This window comes from Trichosurus vulpecula, chromosome 3, assembly GCF_011100635.1.
Source record: "Trichosurus vulpecula isolate mTriVul1 chromosome 3, mTriVul1.pri, whole genome shotgun sequence".
In the NCBI taxonomy this organism is placed as follows: domain Eukaryota; kingdom Metazoa; phylum Chordata; class Mammalia; order Diprotodontia; family Phalangeridae; genus Trichosurus; species Trichosurus vulpecula.
The window spans coordinates 427,620,151-427,641,824 of record NC_050575.1 but is presented as its reverse complement, the minus strand read 5'-3'; the positions used below and the strand labels follow the sequence as shown (position 1 = coordinate 427,641,824).

The following is a 21,674-nucleotide window of genomic DNA, read 5'->3' as shown; positions in this document are numbered from 1 at the left end:
AGCCAGTGGATTTTCCTGTAGAGGAGAAAGGGAGAGAGAAGGAGGAGGGAGAGAAAGAGAGAGGGAGAGAGAGAAGAGAAGAAAGGAGGGAAGGGAGGGAGGGACAGGGAGAGAGAAGGGAGAAAAGGAGGGGAGGGAGGGAAGGAGAGAGCGAAAGGCAGGGAGGGAAGGAAGGAGGGGAGAGAGAGAGAGAGAGAGAGAGAGAGAGAGAGAGAGAGAGAGAGAGAGAGAGAGAAGAAGAGGAGGGAGGCAGGGAGAAAGAGAGAGAGCCACACGCCCAGCTAGCCCAAGCTAGAGCAGAGCTGCACAGTTAGCTTAGGCAAAGCGAGCGAGCGGTGCCCAGAGCCCGCAGAGGCGGCGGAGCCATGGCCGAAAGGAAAGGCTCGTCAGGGAAGCAAGGCGAGGATGAGGAGGTCCCGGCCTTTTTCAAAAACCTGGGCTCGGGCAGTCCCAAGCCTCGGCAGAAATTCTGCGGCATGTTCTGCCCGGTGGAAGGCTCGTCGGAGAACAAGACCATTGACTTCGACTCGCTGTCGGTGGGCCGGGGCTCGGGTCAGGTGGTGGCCCAGCAGCGGGACGTGGCCCACCTGGGCTCAGATGGCCCTTACTCTCGGCACAACCCCGGCCGCCAGCCATCTGTTGAATCGTCCGGGAGGAAGGTGGAGATCCGGAGGGCCACGGGCAAGGAAGCCCTGCAGAACCTCAACGACCAGGTGGGTCTAGGGGAGGTGGGCTGGGGAGAGGGGCAGACTGGGGGGGTGCACAGAGACCACCCTTCCCACTGGAGAAGAGGCCGCCCACCCAGCAGGCTCCTGGACGGGGTCCCCTGCTGCAGGCTGCTGCCCTTCCGGGAATCTGACTCCCCCTCCACACCCACGCCCACGCCCACATCCACGCACACCTACTGGCAGCCCGGCTCCTCTCTGCATGCAGGAGAAGAGAGGACCGGTCGTGCGCCAGAGATGCTGTATCTCCTCAGCGATGCCCCACCTTAGGGAAGGAATAAAAAAAAAAAGATGCCAGGGCTAGCAGGAGGTGGGAGTGGGGACGCAGGCAAATGGAAACCTGCATCAGCATCCTTTGGAATGATTACAATCCGATCCCACTTCTGGCCATAGCTATGGATGGCGGTTGTAGCAGAATGCCCCACCCTTTTTTTTTGGATGCAGATCCTGAAAATGCAGCTGGAGTAGCATGGCATTGGAGATCTGGCTGTTTCCACATCTTGCGGTTCCCTCTGGGTTACCATGTCAGCTCAGAGGGAGGGCGGGCGAGCAATCAGATAGTCTCCCACCAGGCAGCCCGGAGCCTTGACCCCTCTCTCTGGCTCCCCACCCCCACCCCCTTCCATCTGTCCATACCTCCAGTTGCCCCACCCAGAGTTCTCTAGCAGCTGTCACTCTAGCACCGTGGTCAGCTATCCAATGGCTATTTATTTTGGACTAGGAGACTTTCAAGACCCCCCCCCCCCATCCCCCAACTCCTATTTGCAGCCTTTTAAGAGCCAGGAAGGATGTGGATTCGGCCAAGGAAATGGAACAGCTTTTAGATATCCCAGGTGGTGAATAAAGTTCTGCTAAGTATCTCACCAAAAGCAGTCCCAGGACCATCCTCCAGAGCCCCTTTTGGAGGAGTACTAGGGAGGGGGTGAGGCAGGAGTCCCAAGATTAAGAATCCACTTTGCCAAAGAGGATTCTCAGCAGGGCAGAGACCACAAGTCAGAAATCTCTATGTGCTGGGTTTAATGGGGGGAACGGAGAAGGCTGACTTTGTGTACCACCCCCCCCCACCCCCAATTCAGAAGCTCCTTTGCCAAGACTGTACCTGACCAATGTGGATAATGCTTATTCTCAATGATGGACTTTTCACAAACAGTTCACCCAAAGTTCTCTCCTCTGTAGGATGTTCACCTTTCTGGAGGCTGCCCTTGCCTCCTCCCCAGGTATTGCGCATTGGTAAATAGCATCACCACTTGTCAGTGTCTTTCAAATTGAATGTACCTTTGATGGAGTGGAAAGTCATTCAACTAACTAGTGTCTGTTGAGTCCCTCAGCCATGTGCTCCATGCTGTCCTTCCTGTAGGGGACACAAAAGAAGCTCAAGGGGAAGTTCCTGTCCTCAGAGAGTTCTCAGTCCAGCCTTGAACACTATAGGGAACCATGATTCAGCTGAATTCTGTGAGAATTTAGTAAGCACTTACAATGTGTCAGGCACTGTACTAGAGGCTGGGGACGAAAAGCCAAGTATGGTCCTGGATGGTAAGTGCAGTGGGAAAATGAGTCCATCTTCCTGAGGTAATACATGGAGAGGTAGCCTAGTGAGGTGGATAGTTAGCCAGGCAAAGAAGGCCTGGGTTCAAGTCTAGTCTTCAACATATATTATCATCAAGACCATGGACAAATCACCTAACCTCTCACTACCCCAGCAAATCTCTAAGGTTGTAGTACTATAATAGTTGAGTTACTGATTAGGATCAGTGGAGGGAATTTCCACACTGGGAGTCCTCTAGGTGAAATCACAGGTCTGGACCAAAAAATAAACAAGAAACTGACATCACATAGCTCTTTTTCACCAGCACCCTGTAGCGAATGAGTATAATTATTCTTCTCCCCATTTTACAGATGAGAAGACTGAGACTGAGTGAATTACCCCAGTCACACAGCTAGTAAGTGGGCAGGTATATTGAGCTTCAAACCCATTTCCTCCTGATGTCTGACCTAGCCCTCTATGCATAACACCACACTCTTTTTCAAGGTTGGCAACTATTGACTTCATTTGGGTCCATGACCAGTATCTGGTTGCTGTTTATAAACAACAAGGAAAGAAAGTTATTGGTTTTTACAGTGAGAGCAGGCTTCGAATGCCACATAGTCTTCTCCTCCCAGCAATTCACTGACATAAGACCTCACAACTTGAATTGGTCCCTTTAATGGGGTTTGTAGCAGAGGGATTACAAGTTCAGGCTAGGGAGTGAGAAACAGCCCAAACAAATGAACATTGATGGCTTTATCTAGGTATTGCCACTAATGAGGAAGGGGCTCCACATGTGGAAAGGGCAATACTTAAAATACGGGCTAATAGCCCATATGCTTGGGCAGCCCTTTAGAGGCCAATGCTATTCATTACCAGAAGCACTGGTGGGAACATGACCTGACCAGAGAAGTTGGGGATGATCTCAACGTGCAAATGGGCAATACCAGGAATATCTTTGGGACACTGACTCCATAAAGGCAAGCAGAGACCTGAGACAATAACTTCAATTGTAGACTGAGGTCTTTTCAGTTCTCAGACCAAGCATGTACCTCAATTACCTGGATATTTAGAGCAGTGTGTGTGTGTGTGTGTGTGTGTGTGTGTGTGTGTGTGTGTGTGTGTTTTGAATTTCCCAGGTCTCTGTCTGCATTCTCTGGCTTGTTCCCATATCAGTAAGGACTGTGCCTATAATACTTAAGCATTCAGGACAAAGAGCAATTATGAGAAACCATCGATCAGCTCATTCAGTGCTCAACTGCTTTGTTTCTATTCAGGAGACAAAAAAGGGAATTTAATGTTTCCCCCTGGATGAATTGACAGCTTTTTCTACACACAAGCATTTATTAAGCACTTGCTGTGTACCAGGCTCTATATTAAGCAGTGGGGATATAGAGAAAAGTAAAAACACTCTGCCTGCCCTCAAGTAGCTCAAAATATAATGAGAGAAACAACATGAAAACAAGACAAGAAGCAAAAAGCTCCCATTGTTTTGACAACTGATTTGTTCCTGATTTCTTGTCTGTGCATCATCAGATAGTCATGGGGTTGGAGAAGACCTTAGAAACAACTTGGTCCACCTCCCTTCACTTTACAGATGAAGAACTGAATCCAAGAGGGGGGAAGTGACTTGTCCAAACTTATATTACTCATGAGTGACAGAGCTAGGAATAGGACCCTGATCTCTTAACTACAAGGGCAACACTTTCTACTGTAAATATAGCTTCTCCCTTCAGTAGCTAGAGTATATGACTTCAACAAATCACTGAGGAGGGGAAAGGAGACTTTACTGAAATCTAATTTTTATTGATATCTCTTGTTTTTATATCACATTTGCTTATGATTAGGTGGCACAGTGGATAGAGTGCTGAGCCTGGAGTCAGGAATACCTGAGTTAAAATACAGCCTTAGATATTTACTAGCTGTGTGACCCTGGGCAAGTCACTTAACTCTGCCCCAGTTTTCTTATCTGTAAAATGAGCTGGAGAAGGAAATGGTAAACTGCTCCTGTATCTTTGCTAAAAACAACTCCAAATGGGTCACAAAGAGTTGGACCTGACTGAAATGATTGAACAACAAACACTCTTTTGGGCAGATAGGTGGCACAGTGGGTAGAGTGCTGGGCCTGGAGTCAGGAAGGCTCATCTTCCTGAGTTCAAATCTGGCCTCAGACACTCACTAGCTATGTGACCTTGGCTAAGTCATTTAACCTGTTTTGCCTCAGTTTCCTCATCTGTAAAATGAGCTGGAGAAGGAAATGACAAACCACTCCAGTATCTTTGCCAAAACATCCCAAATGGGGTCAACAAATAGTCAGACATGATTGAAAGTATGGCTGACTGTTCCTCCTTCCTCACCTAGTAACAAACAATAAAAAGGAGAAAAAAGTAGTACTCTAAAAGTAACCAACACATCAGTTGGATCTGATGGTATATGCAATTATCCATCCTCACGGTCCTCTACCTTCCTGATAAAAGGATTCAAGTACATTTCATTACTTCTCTGGGGCCAAGCTCGGTCACTATAATTAGACAGCATGCAGCTTTATTGCCATTGATCTTTCTGTTTAAATTGGTGTAGTCTGTGCACATTTTTTCCAGTTGCGCTTACCTCACTCTGTATCAGTTCACTTCAGTCTTCCTGCATATCTCTGAATTCTTCATTGTTTCTTTCAGCATAGTATTATTCCATTACATTCCTTCACTAAAATACGCTTAGCTATTCTCTGATTGATGGCATCTACTTTGTTTCCAGGTCTTTGCTACTACATAAAAATGCCACTATGAATATTTTTGTGCATATATAGACCTTCCTGTCTTTGACCTCCTTTGGGTATAACCCTAATATTGGGATGTCTGGGCCAGAATTGTAGATAATCATATATCTTTTTGGTTAGAATAATTCTAAATTGTTTTACAGGATAGTTAGAACAATTCATAGCTCCACCAACAATGTATGTGTATTTATCTTGCTACCACTCTGAGGAAAGAGACTTTCATGCCACAGGGGCCCTGAGTCTAGTAGGTGAGAAGGCCTGGATGAATCAGATCTCATGTTTTAGGGCATCTGCACACAAATCAGGAAGTAATGAGTGGACTGAGTTAAGAGATCTGGGTTCAAGTCCCGACTCTGCCACAAATTCATTTTGGGACATTGGCAAGCCCCTTTTCTTCTTAGAGCCTCACCTTTCTCCTTGATAAAATGAAGTGTATATGGGTAATGAGATGGTACAGTGGATAAATCACTGGGCTTGGAATCAGAAAGACATCTTTCTGAGTTCAAATCCATCCATGGACACTTACCAGCTGTGTGACCCTGGGCAAGTCATGTAACCCAGTTTGCCTGAGTTTTCTCATCTATAAAAAAATTCTGTTTTCTCTTCTGGAGGAGGAAATGGCAAACCACTCCAGTATCTTTGCCAAGAAAACTCCAAATGAGGTCATAGAGAGTTGGACACAATTAAAATGACTGGACAACAACAGCAGCAAAGTGTCCACATTGTGTGATCATGTATGCACACATGCAGAGGGCACAATTTCCATGTTGGACCCTCTTCAGCTTCTATCCCGGTGGCTCTAGCTCTGCCTTCTGAAGCCAAGAAGAAATCTAATCCTTAGGATCACAGAATTCAAGTTGGAAAGAACTATAGGGACCATCTAGTTGGCCCCTATTTCACAGAGGAGGGAGTGGGAACCTGGAGAGGTAAAAGGTCACAAAGCCTGTTAAATCTGTAAGTGAGATTTTTAACCTAGGTTCTCTGATTTTAGTCTTGCATTCTTTTCACTGACCTCTCCTGTATGACAGCACTTTAAACATTTGAAAATGGTTTTTAACATGTAAATTTGAGCAAAATTATTAGAGTAGAAAAGTATTAATTTGGGAAATTTGCCCTATCTCCTTCTCCCACCTCTTTGGGCTTCTTTTCCCCAATGCTATGTGCCCACTACCTTCCAAATATCATAATGCTGCCCAAAGATGCTCACTCTGGTGGCCTACCCTGACTGGCACTCTCTTCCCTTAAGTGCTCCATGCTAAATAAATTTTCCTCTTTCCCCATTCCTAGTTAAAGCCCCCACTCCATGTAGTCAGGTAGAAAGCCATGTGAGGAAAATGATTCATGCTATGGTGTGAATAGATGGCCTTCAACAGGGTTTGAATTTTAGAAAAGGAAGCTACTTAATGTAAATGAGTCTAAATATGGGCATATATAGAGGAAATATGGAGAATGGGTGAGGTCATTCTGAAAATATGGGTTAAAAATATGGCACTCTAATGATAGCAGAACTTCATGGGAATAAGCAGGGGTGAGATTCTGGAGGTAGAGTATAAAATTCCATTTTGGGAAAGCTCATTTACCTATCTCAGCATGGTTTTTTTTTCATTTGTAAAATGAAGTGATAACACATGATGATTTCTGAGTTCTCTTCAAGACCCAACATTCTTTGATCTGAAATGTCGGGCCCTGATTCAGGGGCCAGCTAGGCCAAAAAAGAGACTACAAAGTGGGAAAATTTGTCTCTCCATTGTCCAACAGACCATCGTGCTTCGAGTCTGCTTGTCCCAAAGAGAATTAATCTGATAGACTATTGATTAATGTATACTAGCAAAGTGCTTATTGAATTAATTTCATCACTGGGCGCCCTTATATCCCTTGAAGGGCCTTTTAATGAATTTAGAATGGTGACAAGGGTACTATTTAGGAGAAGAGTTGGGTCCCCAAGCTTATTTCTTCATCTTTGCTTAAATGGAAGGGAGAAGCATGGTAACCACAGTTCAGGGTAATTGTGATAAAAGACTGCATTTCTTGCAGGGCTACTGGACAGCAGCCCCTGACCATGGTGCTGAATTCAGCTTTCCTGTTCCCTACTTAGGGAAAAAGGAGCTCAGTGGATACAAGGCTTGCTTTCTCATTGTACCCCAATGATCTGAACTAGTGTATTCTGATGGTGTTGTATGCTATGCACACTCAACGTTCTTACCAGAACACTCGCAAGAGGGGTGCAATCAGCCCCTGAGTCATTGTGATTCTTCTCCCCACTCAGTTCCTTCCCATTCCCTTCATCAATGGAAAAATAGGGGTCGGAAAAGCACCAGCTCCCTCCCAAATAGTGTGTTACTTAGTACATTAAGTGAATCCAAAGGATAATCAAGGGATCCTGGAGTATTAGAGAGCTAGTGTGGTTCAATAGAAAGAATTCCAGATTTGGAGTTAGAGGACCTGGATTAAAATTCCAACTCTCCCACTCACACTACATGTATGACCTTGGACAAGTTCCTTAACCTCTCTGGTCCTCAGTTCCATCATATTTAAATTGGAGGGTTGGACTAGGTGGCCTCCAAGGTCCCTTCTAGATCCCTATCTATGCTTCTCTGATCTCTCACCTTGGGAGGTCATTTAACTTTTCTAAGTCTCAGTTTTCTCATCTTTATATGAGGTGGTTGGAATAGATGGTCTCTGAGCTCCCTTCTAGCTCTATCCCTGTGATCCTAATGATTCTACATCTATGTTGTAAAAACATATGAATTTATTTGTGGGAACATTGCCCACTCAAATTGCAACTACTCTCAGACTTACTAGGTGGCTTTTGCAAGTTAACAAATTTTTATTACCCTACAACTCTTCCCCACCCCCACTTTTGGGTACTCCTTTCCCTCACTTCTCCATGTGTTCCATGTCTTCATATTTCCCAGAATCCCACACTATGCTGCCCCACCCAGGACTGCCCTTCCCTGAAATTTTCCTGCTCCAAAATGACTATTTTCTATTGATGAACCTCTTCAGCTTAGCTGGGGTGGTCCTCAGATGACTGACACAGAACTCATGGTTCCATGATATTCTAGCTCCCACCTCTGTGACTTTGCACAGACTGTGCCTCATTTTTGGAATGCACACCTTTCCTCACATCCACCTCAGAAACCCTAGGTTGCTCCAAAGCCCAGCTTGGTGCCACCTCCTAGGAAGCCTGTCCTGATTCCCTTATTCCCTTTGTTTGTTCTTCCTCTCTCTCTCTCTCTCTCCCTCTCTCCCTCTCTCCCTCTGTTTTTCTCTGTCTCTGTCTTTCTCTCCTTCATAGTATTCATAGAATAAATTTAAATTTTAAAGGGGCCTTAGAGTCTCTTTATTTTACAGATGGGCAAAGTGGGAACTTGAGAGGTTAAATGACTTGCTTATGGGTTCATAGTAATAAGGCAGCTGGTGGTACAGTGGTTAGAGCACTGGGTTTAGAGCCAGAAAGACTTGAATTCAATTCTTGCCTCTTACACTTAGTAATTGGGTGACCCTAGAAAAGACACTTAACCTCTGTTTGCCTTAGTTTTCTCATCTGCAGAAAGAGGATGATAATAAGACCTACTTTCCAGAATTGTTGAGAGGATCAAATGAGATAATGGTAAAGTACTTAATACTGTGCCTAGCACATAGTAGGTGCTATAAAAATGCTAGCTATTATTCCTGGTGATTTACCATTTACAATGAAAACTCCCATTTTGCCTTTCTAACTATGGTGTCTACCACAAGAAGACCTTGTGCAGTGCTTGGGGAGGGCTGGTTTTTGCCTTTGCATTCACAGTATTTAGCACAGGACAAATGCTTGTTCACTGTTGGATTTTTTTATTCCTTTATTAATTATAAGCACTAGATAATGTTTGGGTATTGAAACTGAACATGTCATGAAAAGAATAGGATCATGGGCTCACAGTATCTGGAGCTGGAAGGGGATTTAGAAACCATCTAATCCAACCTCCTCATCTCATAGTTGGAGAAACTGAGGCTTAGCCAAGGAAGTAATCTGCACAAGATTACACACATTTTGGACTTTGAACTCACGTCCTCCAGCTCCAACTCTAGTGTTCTTTGCTTTACCGAAAAAGTGGAGACAATTCCCCATAGAAGAGGAAGGCCGTCCTTAGTGTCTTGTTGAATGAAGACAGCCAGTCCCTCCCAGCTCTGCTGGGAAGGGAAAGGAAAATCAAGCTCATTAGGGCACAACATATTGTCAGAGATAGATTTGGTGCTTTTCGAGGCCCAACCTCATCTGGCAGGTAATACATTCTGCATCCCGGGTACGCTTTCCAGACACTGCCAATTTATCTCTGTCTGTCTCCAGCGAACAAAAGGCAGAGGAAAGCCTGGGTGTCCACTTGCCACACAGTCTGCTGGCTGAGGTTATTTTTCCTTGCAGGGTTGTCATGAGGTTGGGATGGGTTAATGGATTGAAAGCATATTGTTAGCTGGAAAGGGCCAGGCAGACACAAGTTTATTAAAATAATAGTCATTATTATAAACAGAATATATTTTGTCTTTATAAATCACTCTAAGATCCCTGGACTGCCTGCCTCCCTCCCCACCCCGCCCTGGGAGGCCTTTTCACATGAGAAACTTATCCAATAGCTCCTGTGAGAGCTTGGGATAAGGCCTTGAGGACACTTCAGTGCTGGGCTTTCCTTGGAATGAACACTGGTCTTTGAATATTAAGATCTGTGTTTGAAGTCATTTCTGCCACATACTATCTGTGTGATATGCTGGTGGGAAAAACAAAAGCATGTGAAAAAAGCAGGCCTATTTTTGATATGGGTACCTAAGTGGCACAGTGATAGAGGTGCCGGGCTTGGAATCAGGAAGACTCATCTTCTTGAGTTCAAATCTGGCTTCAGACACCTAACTAGCTGTGTGATCCTGGGCAAGTCACTTAACCCTGTTTGCCTCAGTTTTCTCATCTGTAAAATGAGCTGGAGAAGGAAATGGAAAACTACTCCAATATTTTTGCCAAGAAACCCCAAATGGGGTCATGAAGAGTTGGATATGACTGAAATGACTGAACAATGACAAAAATTTTTGAGACAACCATACCTATTATCTGTATTTAACAGAGGGAACTAGGTAGTGAAGAGGATAGAGTACTGGGTCTGGAGGAAGGAAGCCCTGAGTTCAAATCTGACCTCAGATACTTACTAGCTTTGTGACCTTGGACAAGTCACTTAACCTCTATGTGCCTCAGTTTCCTTGAGTGTAAAATAGGGATCATAATAGCACCTCCTTACTAGGGTTGTTAGGATCAAATGAGAGAACATTTGGTAAGTGCCCAGCACATGGTAGGCACTTTCTTACTGTGGGCAAATTATAGTGACATCCATGTATTTTAGAAACATGTGGCAAATGGATAATGAATTAAATAGGAGAAAAAGACTGGGAAATCACCAAGTCCTTTAATTGCCCTCCTCCAGTTCTCCCTAAAACAAGGGGAAGTATTGGATGCAGTTGTGGAAGAGCACTGGTTCTAGAGTCAGAGGGCCTACCACTGATGTTTATTACTTGTGTGACCTTGGATAAGTCACTTAAATTCCTTGGGCCTCCATTTCCTCACTGATAAATTGAGAAAGTTTGACTAGATACCCTCTTAGTTCTCTTCCAGTTTTCTGTCTATGATCCAAATCCTGGCACTGCTACTTACTATCTCTGCCAGTTAGTAAACATTTATTAAGCATCTCCTGTGTATCAGGCACAGTGCTAAGCACTGGGATACAAAAGGGGCAAAAGATAATCCTTGCCTTCAAAGTGCTTACACTGTAATGGAGGAAGCAATGTGGAAACAACTATGTACAAACAAGCTGTCTACAGAATAAATAGGAAGTAATCAAAAGAAAACAGTAGAATTAAGAGGGATAAGGAAATCTGTAGAAGGTGGGTGTTTATCTGGGACAGGAAGGAAGCCAAGGAAGTCAGGAGGCAGAGCTGAGGATAGAGTCAATTCTAGATATGGGGGACAATGCATAAAAATGCCCAGAGTCTAGAAATGGAGGAGAGAGTTGGACTAACAGGAAGGGGAGCAAGGTCCCATCCAGCTCTGACGTTCTCTGGCTCTAGTAGATTGTGCAGGGATAAGCAAAGGTCCTTTGATCATTTCTCTCTATGGCACAAGTAACCCTTACAATCTCCCTGGCACAGCAGCAAGTTCCAGAGGGAGGGCTTCATGTTTCATTTCCATGTATCTTTACCTCATTCATCTGGTTAGAACAAGGACATGCTTGGAGGATCCTTTGAATTTGTTTAATTAAATAAAGATGTGACTCCCTAAAAGGGACAAAATATCTGGCCTCAGAGAGGTTACATTCTACTAGAAGATACAGCATGTGCCTGGAGAAGTAAATATAAGGGTTTTTGAGGAGGGAGAGAATACTCACAACTTGGGGATCAGAGAAGGCTTCCAAGAAGAGGTGGTACCTAAGTTCAACCTTGAAGGAAGACTAAGATTTTGAGGGGCAAGGAGATTAGGAGGGAGTACTTTGCAGGCTTAGGGGATGGTCCATGCAAGGTCACAGAGGTGTGAGATGGAATGCTGGGTATGGGAAATAGAGAGTAGTCAAGTGTGGCTGGAATATAGACTTTGTGGAAGGGAGTGATATGATGATAATGGAGGCAGTGCAGTATAGTGGGTAGGATAGCCAGGAAGACCCACCTTAACATGTATTGGCTGTGTGACCCTGGCTGGGCAAGCCACTTAGCCTCTCCGTACTCTAGGCAATTTTCTCAGACTTTAAGCTGCATAGAGGATTTTAGCCTACATTTGTAGAAGGAGTTTCCTCACTGGAAATTCCCTACAGCAATGAAATTCTAAATCTCATCTCCCCCAAAATACCATGAATAACAATTGAAACTTATATGGCATTTTGCCATTCGCAAAGTACTTTTTCATCCATTTTGTAAATATACACTTATACATTTGACCCTCACAAGATCCTTGTGAGGTGATGTCTATATCTGTTATTATATTCATTTTAAATGGATCTTCCTCTTTATCTTATTTTTTTGGGGCAGGGCAAATGGGGTTAAGTGACTTGCTCAAGGTCACACAGCTAGTACACATGTCAAGTGTCTGAGGCCGAATTTGAACTCAGGTCCTCCTGACTCCAGGGCCGGTGCTCTACTCACTGGGCCACCTAGCTGCCCCGATCTTCCTCTTTAGATGAAGAAACTGAAGTTCAGAGAAATACAGTGATTTGCCCAAGATCACATAGCTAGTGGCTGAGGTTGGACTCTAAGCCAGGCTCTTCTGATTCCAAGCACTGCCCTCTTTCCCTCCAGGACTGGATCCCAATCATGGAAGGCTTTATATGATACACTGAGGATTTTGCACCCCAGAGGCAATAGGGAGTCAATGTAGTTTTGAGCAAGGTAGTGACACAGTCATATTTGGGCCTGAGCAAGATTATCTGAGCAGCTACATGGAGGATGACCTGGATACTGGAGACACTGGAGCAGGAAGATGAAATAAGAGACTGGTACAATAGTTGGCCCAAGAGGTGATAAATGTTTGAATTGGGAGAAGTGAGTGTGTGAGAAAAAGGAATATAGATATATGTATATGTATAGAAAGTTTTGGAGATGGTATCAGTAAGATATATTGGTTATGGGGTATGAGGGAGAAGGGAGACTCCAAATTCACTCTGATAATGTACCTCTGTGCCTGCAAAGATGGCAGTGTCCTTGACAGAAATTGGGAAGCTTGCAGGGGGGAGAGGCTTAGAGCAGAGGGTAGTGAGTCCCATATTGTATGGCTGCGTTTGAGACACTGGCAAGATAGCCAGTTGGCAATGATTGGCAGGATCCTGGTGATGTGGGATTGGAGTCCAGGTAGGCCATTAGAATTATGTATCTACATCTGGGAGTCACCTACTTAGAGATGAGATCATTAAGGGAGAAAATGTAGAGAGAGAAGAGAGCTCAGAACCGGGCTGTGGGACAAATCCATTGCTGGGTGTTGAGAGAGGGAGGATCCAGGAAAGGAGAGAGAGAAGTGGATGGACATGTGGCAGAAGAATCATGAGAGTGACACTGTGGAATTTAGTTAAATTTCATTCGACAACCAATTGTTAAGGACCCGCTGGGGGCCTCACGTTGTCCTAGGCACTGGGGAATAAAAATAAAAACAGCTTCTGCTTCAAGAAGCTTACATTCTACTGGGCGCGTGGTGCATCAAAACGTACAAAGAGGTCAAAGAGGATAAGGACTAAAAAGAGGCCATTATATTTAGCAGTTGAGAAATTCTTGGCAACTGTTGAAAGAGAAATTTCACACGAGTGATGGGCTTGGAAGCCGAGATGCCAGATGATATTTGGAGTTTCATCTGCCAGGAGCTCGTCAGAAGGAGATCTTTTTTAGCTAGCAAAATGTTGTTTCTGCTATACTGCGAAAGTGTAGTTGGCCTGTCCCATGATGGCTGCATTTAAAATTCTTGTGCGTGTGTGTATCGTGCGTGCGTGTGTGTGCATACATGTGCATGTGTATGTTTATATGTCTGTGCGTATACACATGTTTATATTAATGTGTATGTAAATTGTGTGTTCATGTGCAAGTGTATGCTTATGTGTATGTGTGTACACACATTTATGTACGTGTATGTACACACGTGAACCTGTATGTTTGTGTGTGTATGTGTGCGCATGTGTTCATGTGTGTGTGTGTGTACATTGCATGTGCGCACGTGTGTGTGTCTGTACCTCCCTAGTGTACTTACGTGATCTTTTGTGTAACAGTTGCTTGAGAGGCAGGATGGTGGAGTGGGCAGATTCTGGCTCTGGAGTAAGGCCTGGATTCCCATTTCTGTTCTGTCACTTGAGAGCTGAATGAACTTGGGCAAATCACTTTGTCCCTCTGGGTTTCAGTTTCTCCTCTGGAAAATCAAGGTGCTCGATTAGATTCCCTCTAGGGCCCTTTCAGAGCAGAATCTGTGATCCCATCATCTTCCTTCAAACATGATTTCTTGAAAGATGTAATAACAGGGAAGGTTTTGATCCTCCTCTGATGATTATTGTGAAGAGAGGCATAAAATGAAGAAGATCTATGCTGACGATAACAGTGACTAACGTGTACACGATTCCTACCGCGTGCTTGGCGCTGCGCTGAGTGCCTTCCAGTTATTGTCTTATTTGATTCCCACAACAGCCCTGCGATGGAGGTGTTATTATGGCCTCCATTTTACAAGTGAAAAAACTGAGGCAAATAGAGGTTAAATGACTTTTCCTAGGGTCACACAGCTAGTAAGTGTCTGAGACCAGATTTGAACTCACATTTTCCTAAATCCAGGCCTGGTATTTTATGTAAAGTACCACCTAGCGGCTCACTGAAGGCGCTTACTACTGTCATAGGGAATGTCCAGGGGGTGTCCAGATGACCCAAGTAAATGGAAGAGGGATTTCACATACAGCTGGTGAAATCTTGCAGACCCTTCTCTTGTGAATGATGTGGTGGCTGCACCAAGCCCCACAACATAGCAAAGCCTACTAATAATCACTCCAGAAATTTGAGTCTGACCATCCATACAGGAAAAACCAAATGGATGAAGAGTGATTATTGTCCAGACTACAATTAGATGGGTGTTATCTAGAGCTGATCTAGCAGTACACACACACACGTGCTTATGTGTTTATATGTATAGATTCATATTTATGTGTACACATGTATAGTTGCGTGGACACATATACATATACACACACGTATATATGTATATATATGACACTGAGGATGAGCAATGAGCAATGAACTGAAGTCAGAATGGAAGAGGAGGAGGGAGGTAGGCTGGACTGACTTTAGGAAATGGTGAAGTGCTTTTAATGACATTGAACCCTCTGAAGTAAAGGCCCATCTCTTTAACATCCATATTCTTTCAATGATTTTATGTATCTGAGTTGTAATTCATAATAATAATAATAATAATAATAATAATAATAATAATAGCCACCATTGATAGAGTGCCAGGCCCCACGCTAAGTGTTCTACGGTTACCAACTCACCTGATCCTCATAACCTTGAGAGGCAGATGCTATTATCATCCCCGTTTTACAGGTGAGGAAACTGAGGCAAGTAGAAATTTAGTGACTTGTTCAGTTTGGTGTTCTTTTTTAAAGGAAGAATTTTTTTTGGAGGGGGGAAGGCAGAGAAATAGAGGTTAAGTGATTTGCCCAAGGTCACACAGCTAGTAAGTGTGTCAAATGTCTGAAGCCAGATTTGAACTCAGGTCCTCCTGACTCCAGGGCCGGTGCTCTACTCCCTGTACCACCTAGCTGCCCCTGCGGTTCTTTTTTTAATCACATTCATTTTTTTTCCATTTCTTTATTTCTCTACTCATTCTTTCAACTAACTCTCAGGTGCCTACTCTACATAGCACACTGTGCTAGGCCTCGGGAGAGGTACATAGTTTCTATAAGATGGGAGCCCGACCTTGCTGGAGCTCATCATTTAGTAGGAAGCTTGGACACTGTGTAGGGAACCTCCTGCTTGTGCAGCCTGGAACCTTATCTGTCATGTGGAGCTGTAGAGAGTCTCTTGGGAGCATTGAAAAGACAATGGTCACAGTATCATAGATTTAGAACTGAAGGTGGCCTTAGGGGTCATCAGGTCTAAAGTCCTTGTTTTACAGGGGAGTAAACTGAGGCACAGAGAGGTGATGTGGCTTGCCCAGGAGCACCTAGATGGTGTCTGAGTTGGGATTTCCACTAGGAGCTGAGAGCCTTGCCCCTGGCTCTCATCATGTCCCTGTCCAGTAGCTGTCCCCTCACTCTTGGGTTCAAAGTAAGAATGTCAAGATTGATATGTTTCAGTTTCTCCAGTGACATTTCCTTGTGTTCAGTGGACAAAGATGTCAGGTGTAGAATGAGCTAAGAGCTAAGTTAGAATGAGTAACAACTGAATTAAAGTGTTTAGAGAGTCTAAAAACTGCTTGAGTCTTAGGACACCCTTCTCTGTTTCTCTGCCTCTGACCCTGAAGAAGCAGAATGAGGCCTCCTTGCATGAGGCTGAGCTCCATTTTGTATTTTTCTTTGTTCCTTAGGGTGTGTTGACCAAATAATTCATCTCCATGTGACTAGACTATTGGTGGTGAGCCTTTCTGTGTCTAACCAGGCAGGTCCTTGGAAGGAGGCCAGTAGTCTGCTGTTGGGACCATGCAAAAATCCTTCCCAACAAGGTGGCACGTGCCAGGATGTGTGTGCTACTGACACAGACTTGGAAAACCCAGAGTCAACTCTATGTCATACTGAGGCCATTGAGGGAGGCCATTGGAGGAGGAATGAATGTAAATTATTTTAAAACGTTGAAATTATTAAAATTAAATAATTAAAATGTATAAAGCACTTGCTATATGCCAAGCACTGTGCTAAGCATTGAAGATACAAACAAAAAAAAAAAACTAGACAGTTCCTACTCTCAAGAGGCTTGCATTTTAATGGGAGAGATAACACAAAAGTATTAGCTTCAGGGTGGAAGGACAGGCCTGGAAGTATGAAGGGTTCAGTGGAGGTGCAGAGGGCAAGACCCAAGTGTCCTTAGGGTGCATCCAAGGGGAAGTGGTAGTGCCCAGGGATCTAGAGGGCATGGCAGCAGCATAGATGGTTAAGTCCCAGGTAACCACAAGATATGGTGCAAGGCTGATTAAAAATGTGAGGCAGGTTGTCCATGTGACCAGAAGAATTGCTTTTGGTGACTCCCTACTCATTTAAACAGTGGGAGTAATCATGTCTGTTCTATAGGGTAGGGATCCTAGTGTTATTGGGGAGGGGGTAGTGAGCCTAAAGGTCACAGTGCTATGGAGATTCTGGGTTCCCTTTTGCAGGGGTGACGATTGGCGGAAATTGGCAGGAAGGTTGGGGGAGAGAGCATACCAGTACTTCATCTGCTGCATCCTTGGGCACCTGGATGGGTGCCAAGGGGTCCGGGGTAGGGGATTAGGAATGGAGGCCCCTAGCTAGCAGGGCAGCTGTTCCTGCAGGGGCCATATTTAATTAGCTTCTTAAACTTGGAAAACTGATTATTACATCTGACTCCACATCCTGTAGAAGACAGGTTTACCGAAAGCTCGTGGTGGGAGGACCTTTGGGGAGTTGCCTAGGGGTCATGAGCCAGTGCCAAGCAGTCACTTAGAGCTTTTGTGCTTCTGGCATGGCCAACGTCTCTGATTTGACCAGCCCTGTACTCCACCTGGCAGTCACCCAGAAGCCCTTCAATCTGTGATCTCCAGACATGATCTTAGATGGAATCTTACAATGGCTGGGTCAGAATTTCATAGCTGGAAGGGACTTCAGAGCAACGATATTGACATAAATGGGGGCCATGGGGCAGGCAACAATCAGTGACCTTTTAATGGTAAAAATGTTGGAGGTAAGAAATGGTTTTGTTGGTATACTTGCAAACCACACAAAACAGCTTCCCAGATGTTTTTGAGCATTATCCTGCCTTTCCACCTTGATCAAGTACCCATCACCATGACAACTAGACATTGAAATCAGAATGTGGGCAACCAGCTTCTCTACACCTTCAGCATCTTAATGGTTGGCTTTGTTGAACTGTCTGCATGGACTGGGCTTGCCTGAAGTTTTATGGAATCACAGGATCCCAGAACTGCAGTAGAATTCAGAAGCTATCCAGCAAATGGCATACCTGAACAGGAATTCCCTCTCCAGACTTCCTTCCTCCCTTCCTCCCTCCTTCCTTCCTTCCTTCCCTCCCTCTCTTCCTCCTACCTTCCTTCTTTAAATTACTCCCTCCCTGCCTTCTGTTCTTTCCTCCTTCTTCCCTTCCTTCCCTCCCTTCTCCTTCTGTCTCCCTCTCTCCCTCCCTTCCCCCACTTCCCTCTCTCCTCCCCCTTCTCTCCACTCTCCTGTCCCTCTCCTCTTTTCTCCCTTCTGCTTCCTATCCCTTCAGATACCATTCTAACACACAGACATGGCTTCTACATGATTCAGGGCAGGTCACACCGACTGTGTCCACAAAGCCTCAAAGCAGCCATTCTGTTCTGGGAATTTGGGAAGAAATTCGACTCTAGCCAGTTGTAGTTGGTGCCTTTAGCTCCCTGTTCCTCAACTTCCTTTTCTGGAATCATGGGGTAAGGAAAACTGCCTTCTTCTAAGACACCAGGTATACAAGAATCCTTTCACAAAAGGCCACTCAGAGGGCAGTGGGAAGAGCTTGGGATGAGGAATCCAAAGACCTGGGTTCGAATCATATACAACTACTTTCTATCTTTGCCACCTTGGGCAAGTCACCTAATTGCTCTGCGCCTTTTCTTCCTTACCTGTAATATTGGAAGGCATGGGGGACAAATGACCTTTAGGTTCCCTTCTAGCTCCAAAACTCTATGATCCTAAGCTCTGGATTTATCAGGAGTGTGGATCCTAAAGGCAGAATCTGACCATTATAGATTCAGAATTATCAAGGTGAAATTGGTATTGGAAGAGGGATTTTGCCATGAATGGGCTCCATAGTGGATGTAAAAAAAATGATAAATTGTAAAATGGATTTGAGCAAAGCATGTTTTTTGTTAGTACACTTACAAATCTTCAGAGAGACGACTTCAATTTATGCTACATTAAAGCTTAAGGGTATCATTATGGAATAAGGACTTTCAATTCTAATTATATGGTATTAAAAGCAGCACAATCAAATAAGCTTTTTGGAAAACTATAAATAGACCACAACGGGCTGTGGACCATACCAGGGAACCAGGCTTATCAGATTGCCAGAGGCTCCATTATAGATTATTGAGGAAGATTAAAGAAAACCACTCATCCCAAGGGGAATTGGTCGGTATCAGGGCTTCCCAAGCTAATCTGGCCACTGAGTACTTTGGGGCTTGAAATTATAGAGGGAGAAAATCCCATAAATACCAGTTTGGGAGACCTGGGGTATGGAATGCCCTTACGATAAAGTATATGTGTGTGTCTGTGTGTGGGTAGGAAATGTAAGATTTGTCTATACTATACTGAAAAAATTTCCATATATGCTAAGTATCTTCGATGTATACTTAATTTTAAAAAATTATTTAGAGGTGAAAAGATCACTAACATTGAGCCTTTTATATCACTTGGAACGCCAAGATTCCATGGAACATAGTTTGGAAAAAGTGGACTAGAAAGAGAGCATCTGAACTCTTTGAGTTGGAAAGGACTCCAGAGGTCAAGCACCTGTATCATGACCCCCTAAACCTAAACAATATCACTGCCAAGGGATCACCCAGTCAGCTTATTCCACTTATCACTAATGGTTAGGAAGATTTTCCAAGCATCCAGCCTAAACTTCTACCCAGCTTTCCTCACTGTGCCCTTTGGGTCCAAGCAGAACAAACAGGATCAGAGCCTTCTGAGCTAGATGGGCCTCAAGGGCCATCTAATGGAATCCCCTCATTTTAGGTGTGGAGAGGCAGAGAGGTTGAATGGGTTGACCAAGAGCAGATGGACAATAAACACAGAGGCAGGATTTGAACCCAGGTCCTCTGACTCCAGAGCCAATATTCTTTGAACTTGCCATGTCTAATATGATCCTATGAAGCCCCAAAGTCATGGTTAGTGTGTTATTTAATGCGTGGTGTGTTGATAACAATAACTAACATATAGTGTTTTAAGGTTTGCAAAATATTTTAATACATTCTCTCTCCTATTTGATATAGCGTAGTGGAAAGGAGGTAGAATTTGGATACCAATAACAGCTTTGTTAAACTATAAGGTCATTCTACCTCAGGACCTCGGTTTACTCATCTGTAAAATGAATGAATTGGATGAGACCTCTAGGTCTTCTAGCTCTAACCCTACAATCTTGAGCCTTATGTTTCTGGAATCATAGAACAGAATGGCAAAGTTGGAAGGGAATGCAGAGGAGACCACTTATTGTAGCCCATGTCTGGATAAGACACTCGATAAATTTTTCCCAGTCCCTACTTGAGGAACTCTAGTGAGAGGCAGCTCTCCTGGAGCAGCCCATTCCCTTCTTAATAAATTTACCAGGAGCAATCTATAGAGATGAAAAATAACGGATCTTGTTAGACTTACTGTCTGACTCCATAGATGATAAGATCACTTATTTTCTCTAAAATGGGATTTCTTAACTTGTGATCCAGGAGCCTGGGAATAGATTTTAGGAGGGGGCATAAATTTGGATAGGAAAAAATACCATGTTATTTTCAGATATTTAGCATTGCCTTCAATTACATAATATATTATCCTGAGAAGGTGTCCATAGGCTTCCCCAAACTGCCGGTGAGGTCCATGATGTGACAAAGGTTAAGAACTGCGTCTATGAAATTAGTGCAAAATTTCTAGGGGATAAGAGACCAAAGGATTATGGGAAGGGGAATGGATCTGACCAAAGAGAAGGAGGAGTTGGCTGTGGGGAGAAGGAAAAAGAAAAGAGAAACTTATTGAGAAGTTTATTCCAGAAGACACAAAGGGTGTTTTGATTTCTGTATTCTCTTACTCAAGGTCCAATAAGAAAATGGTTGGGGGAAGGGAAAATCGATCATAATATGCCATAAATGGGGCCCTTTGGAGGCATGTTTGGAGGAAGTCACTAATGAAATCTCTGTCTCTGAGCTGTGAAGGATATGGGTTAAAGTTATAGCCAACAGGAAGAAGGTACTTTCTGGTGAATGACTGAAATCGATCTGATGGTTGGGGTTAGTGGAGAGAGCAACAAACCCCCTAAGTCAGGAGACCTGGATCCTGTTCCTGCTTCTACCACTGACTTGCTGTCCCTTTTCTTCTAGTGCCTGAGTTTCCTCTTCTGGAGCAGCTAGGTGTACAGTGGATAGAGTGGTGGGGCTGGAGTCAGGAGGACCTGAGTTCAAGACTCAGAATAGTTTAGTTATTCACAGTTATTCCTCAGACAGTATTACTGTTACTATATACAATGTTCTCTTGGTTCTGCTCATTTCACTCTTCATTATTTCACGCAAGTCTTTCCATGTTTTTCTAAGATCATTAAGCTCACCATTTCTTATGGTACAGTAGTGTTCCACCACAATAATATACCACAACTTGTTCAGCCATTCCCAAATTGATGGGCATTCCCTTAATTTCCAGTCCTTTGCCACCACAAACAGAGATGCTATAAATATTTTAGAACATATAAGTTCTTTTACTCTTTCCCTGAAAACCTTAGAAAATGGACTTCATAGAGGCATACTCCTGGGTCAAAGGATATGCACAGTTTTATAACTCCTTGGGAATAATTCCAGATTGTTTTCCAGAATGGTTGGATCAGTTCACAACTCCACCAACAGAGTATTAATGTCTCAATTTTTCACATCTCTTTCAACATTTGTCATTTTCCCATTCTATCATTTTAGCCAATCTGAGAGGTGTAAGATAGTACCTCAAAGTTGTTTTAATCTGCATTTCTCTAATCAATAATGATGTAGAGCATTTTATGCGACTATATATAGCTTTGATTTCTTCAATTAAAAACTGCTGTTCCTATCCTTTGGCCATTTGTCAATTGGGGGATGACTCAGATTCTTATAAATTTGACAAAGTTCTCTATGCATTTGAGATATGAGACCTTTATCTGAGAAACTGTCTATAAAAATTTCCCCCCCCAATTTTCTGCTTTCCTTCTAATCTTGGCTACATTGGTTTTATTTGTACAAAATTTTAATTTAATG

The 21,674-nt window shown here is 43.8% G+C and overlaps 1 protein-coding gene across 1 annotated transcript in view; it reads left to right on the top strand.

Moving 5' to 3' along the window:
• The first annotated feature begins 365 nt into the window (after positions 1–365).
• The window catches only part of DPYSL2 (dihydropyrimidinase like 2), a 139,080-nt gene continuing 117,771 nt past the window's right edge, over positions 366–21,674 (top strand). Inside the window, exon 1 of the mRNA XM_036749570.1 lies at positions 366–713. Within this exon, the coding sequence (XP_036605465.1) occupies positions 366–713 (348 nt within the window). The remainder of the gene's footprint in view (positions 714–21,674) is intronic.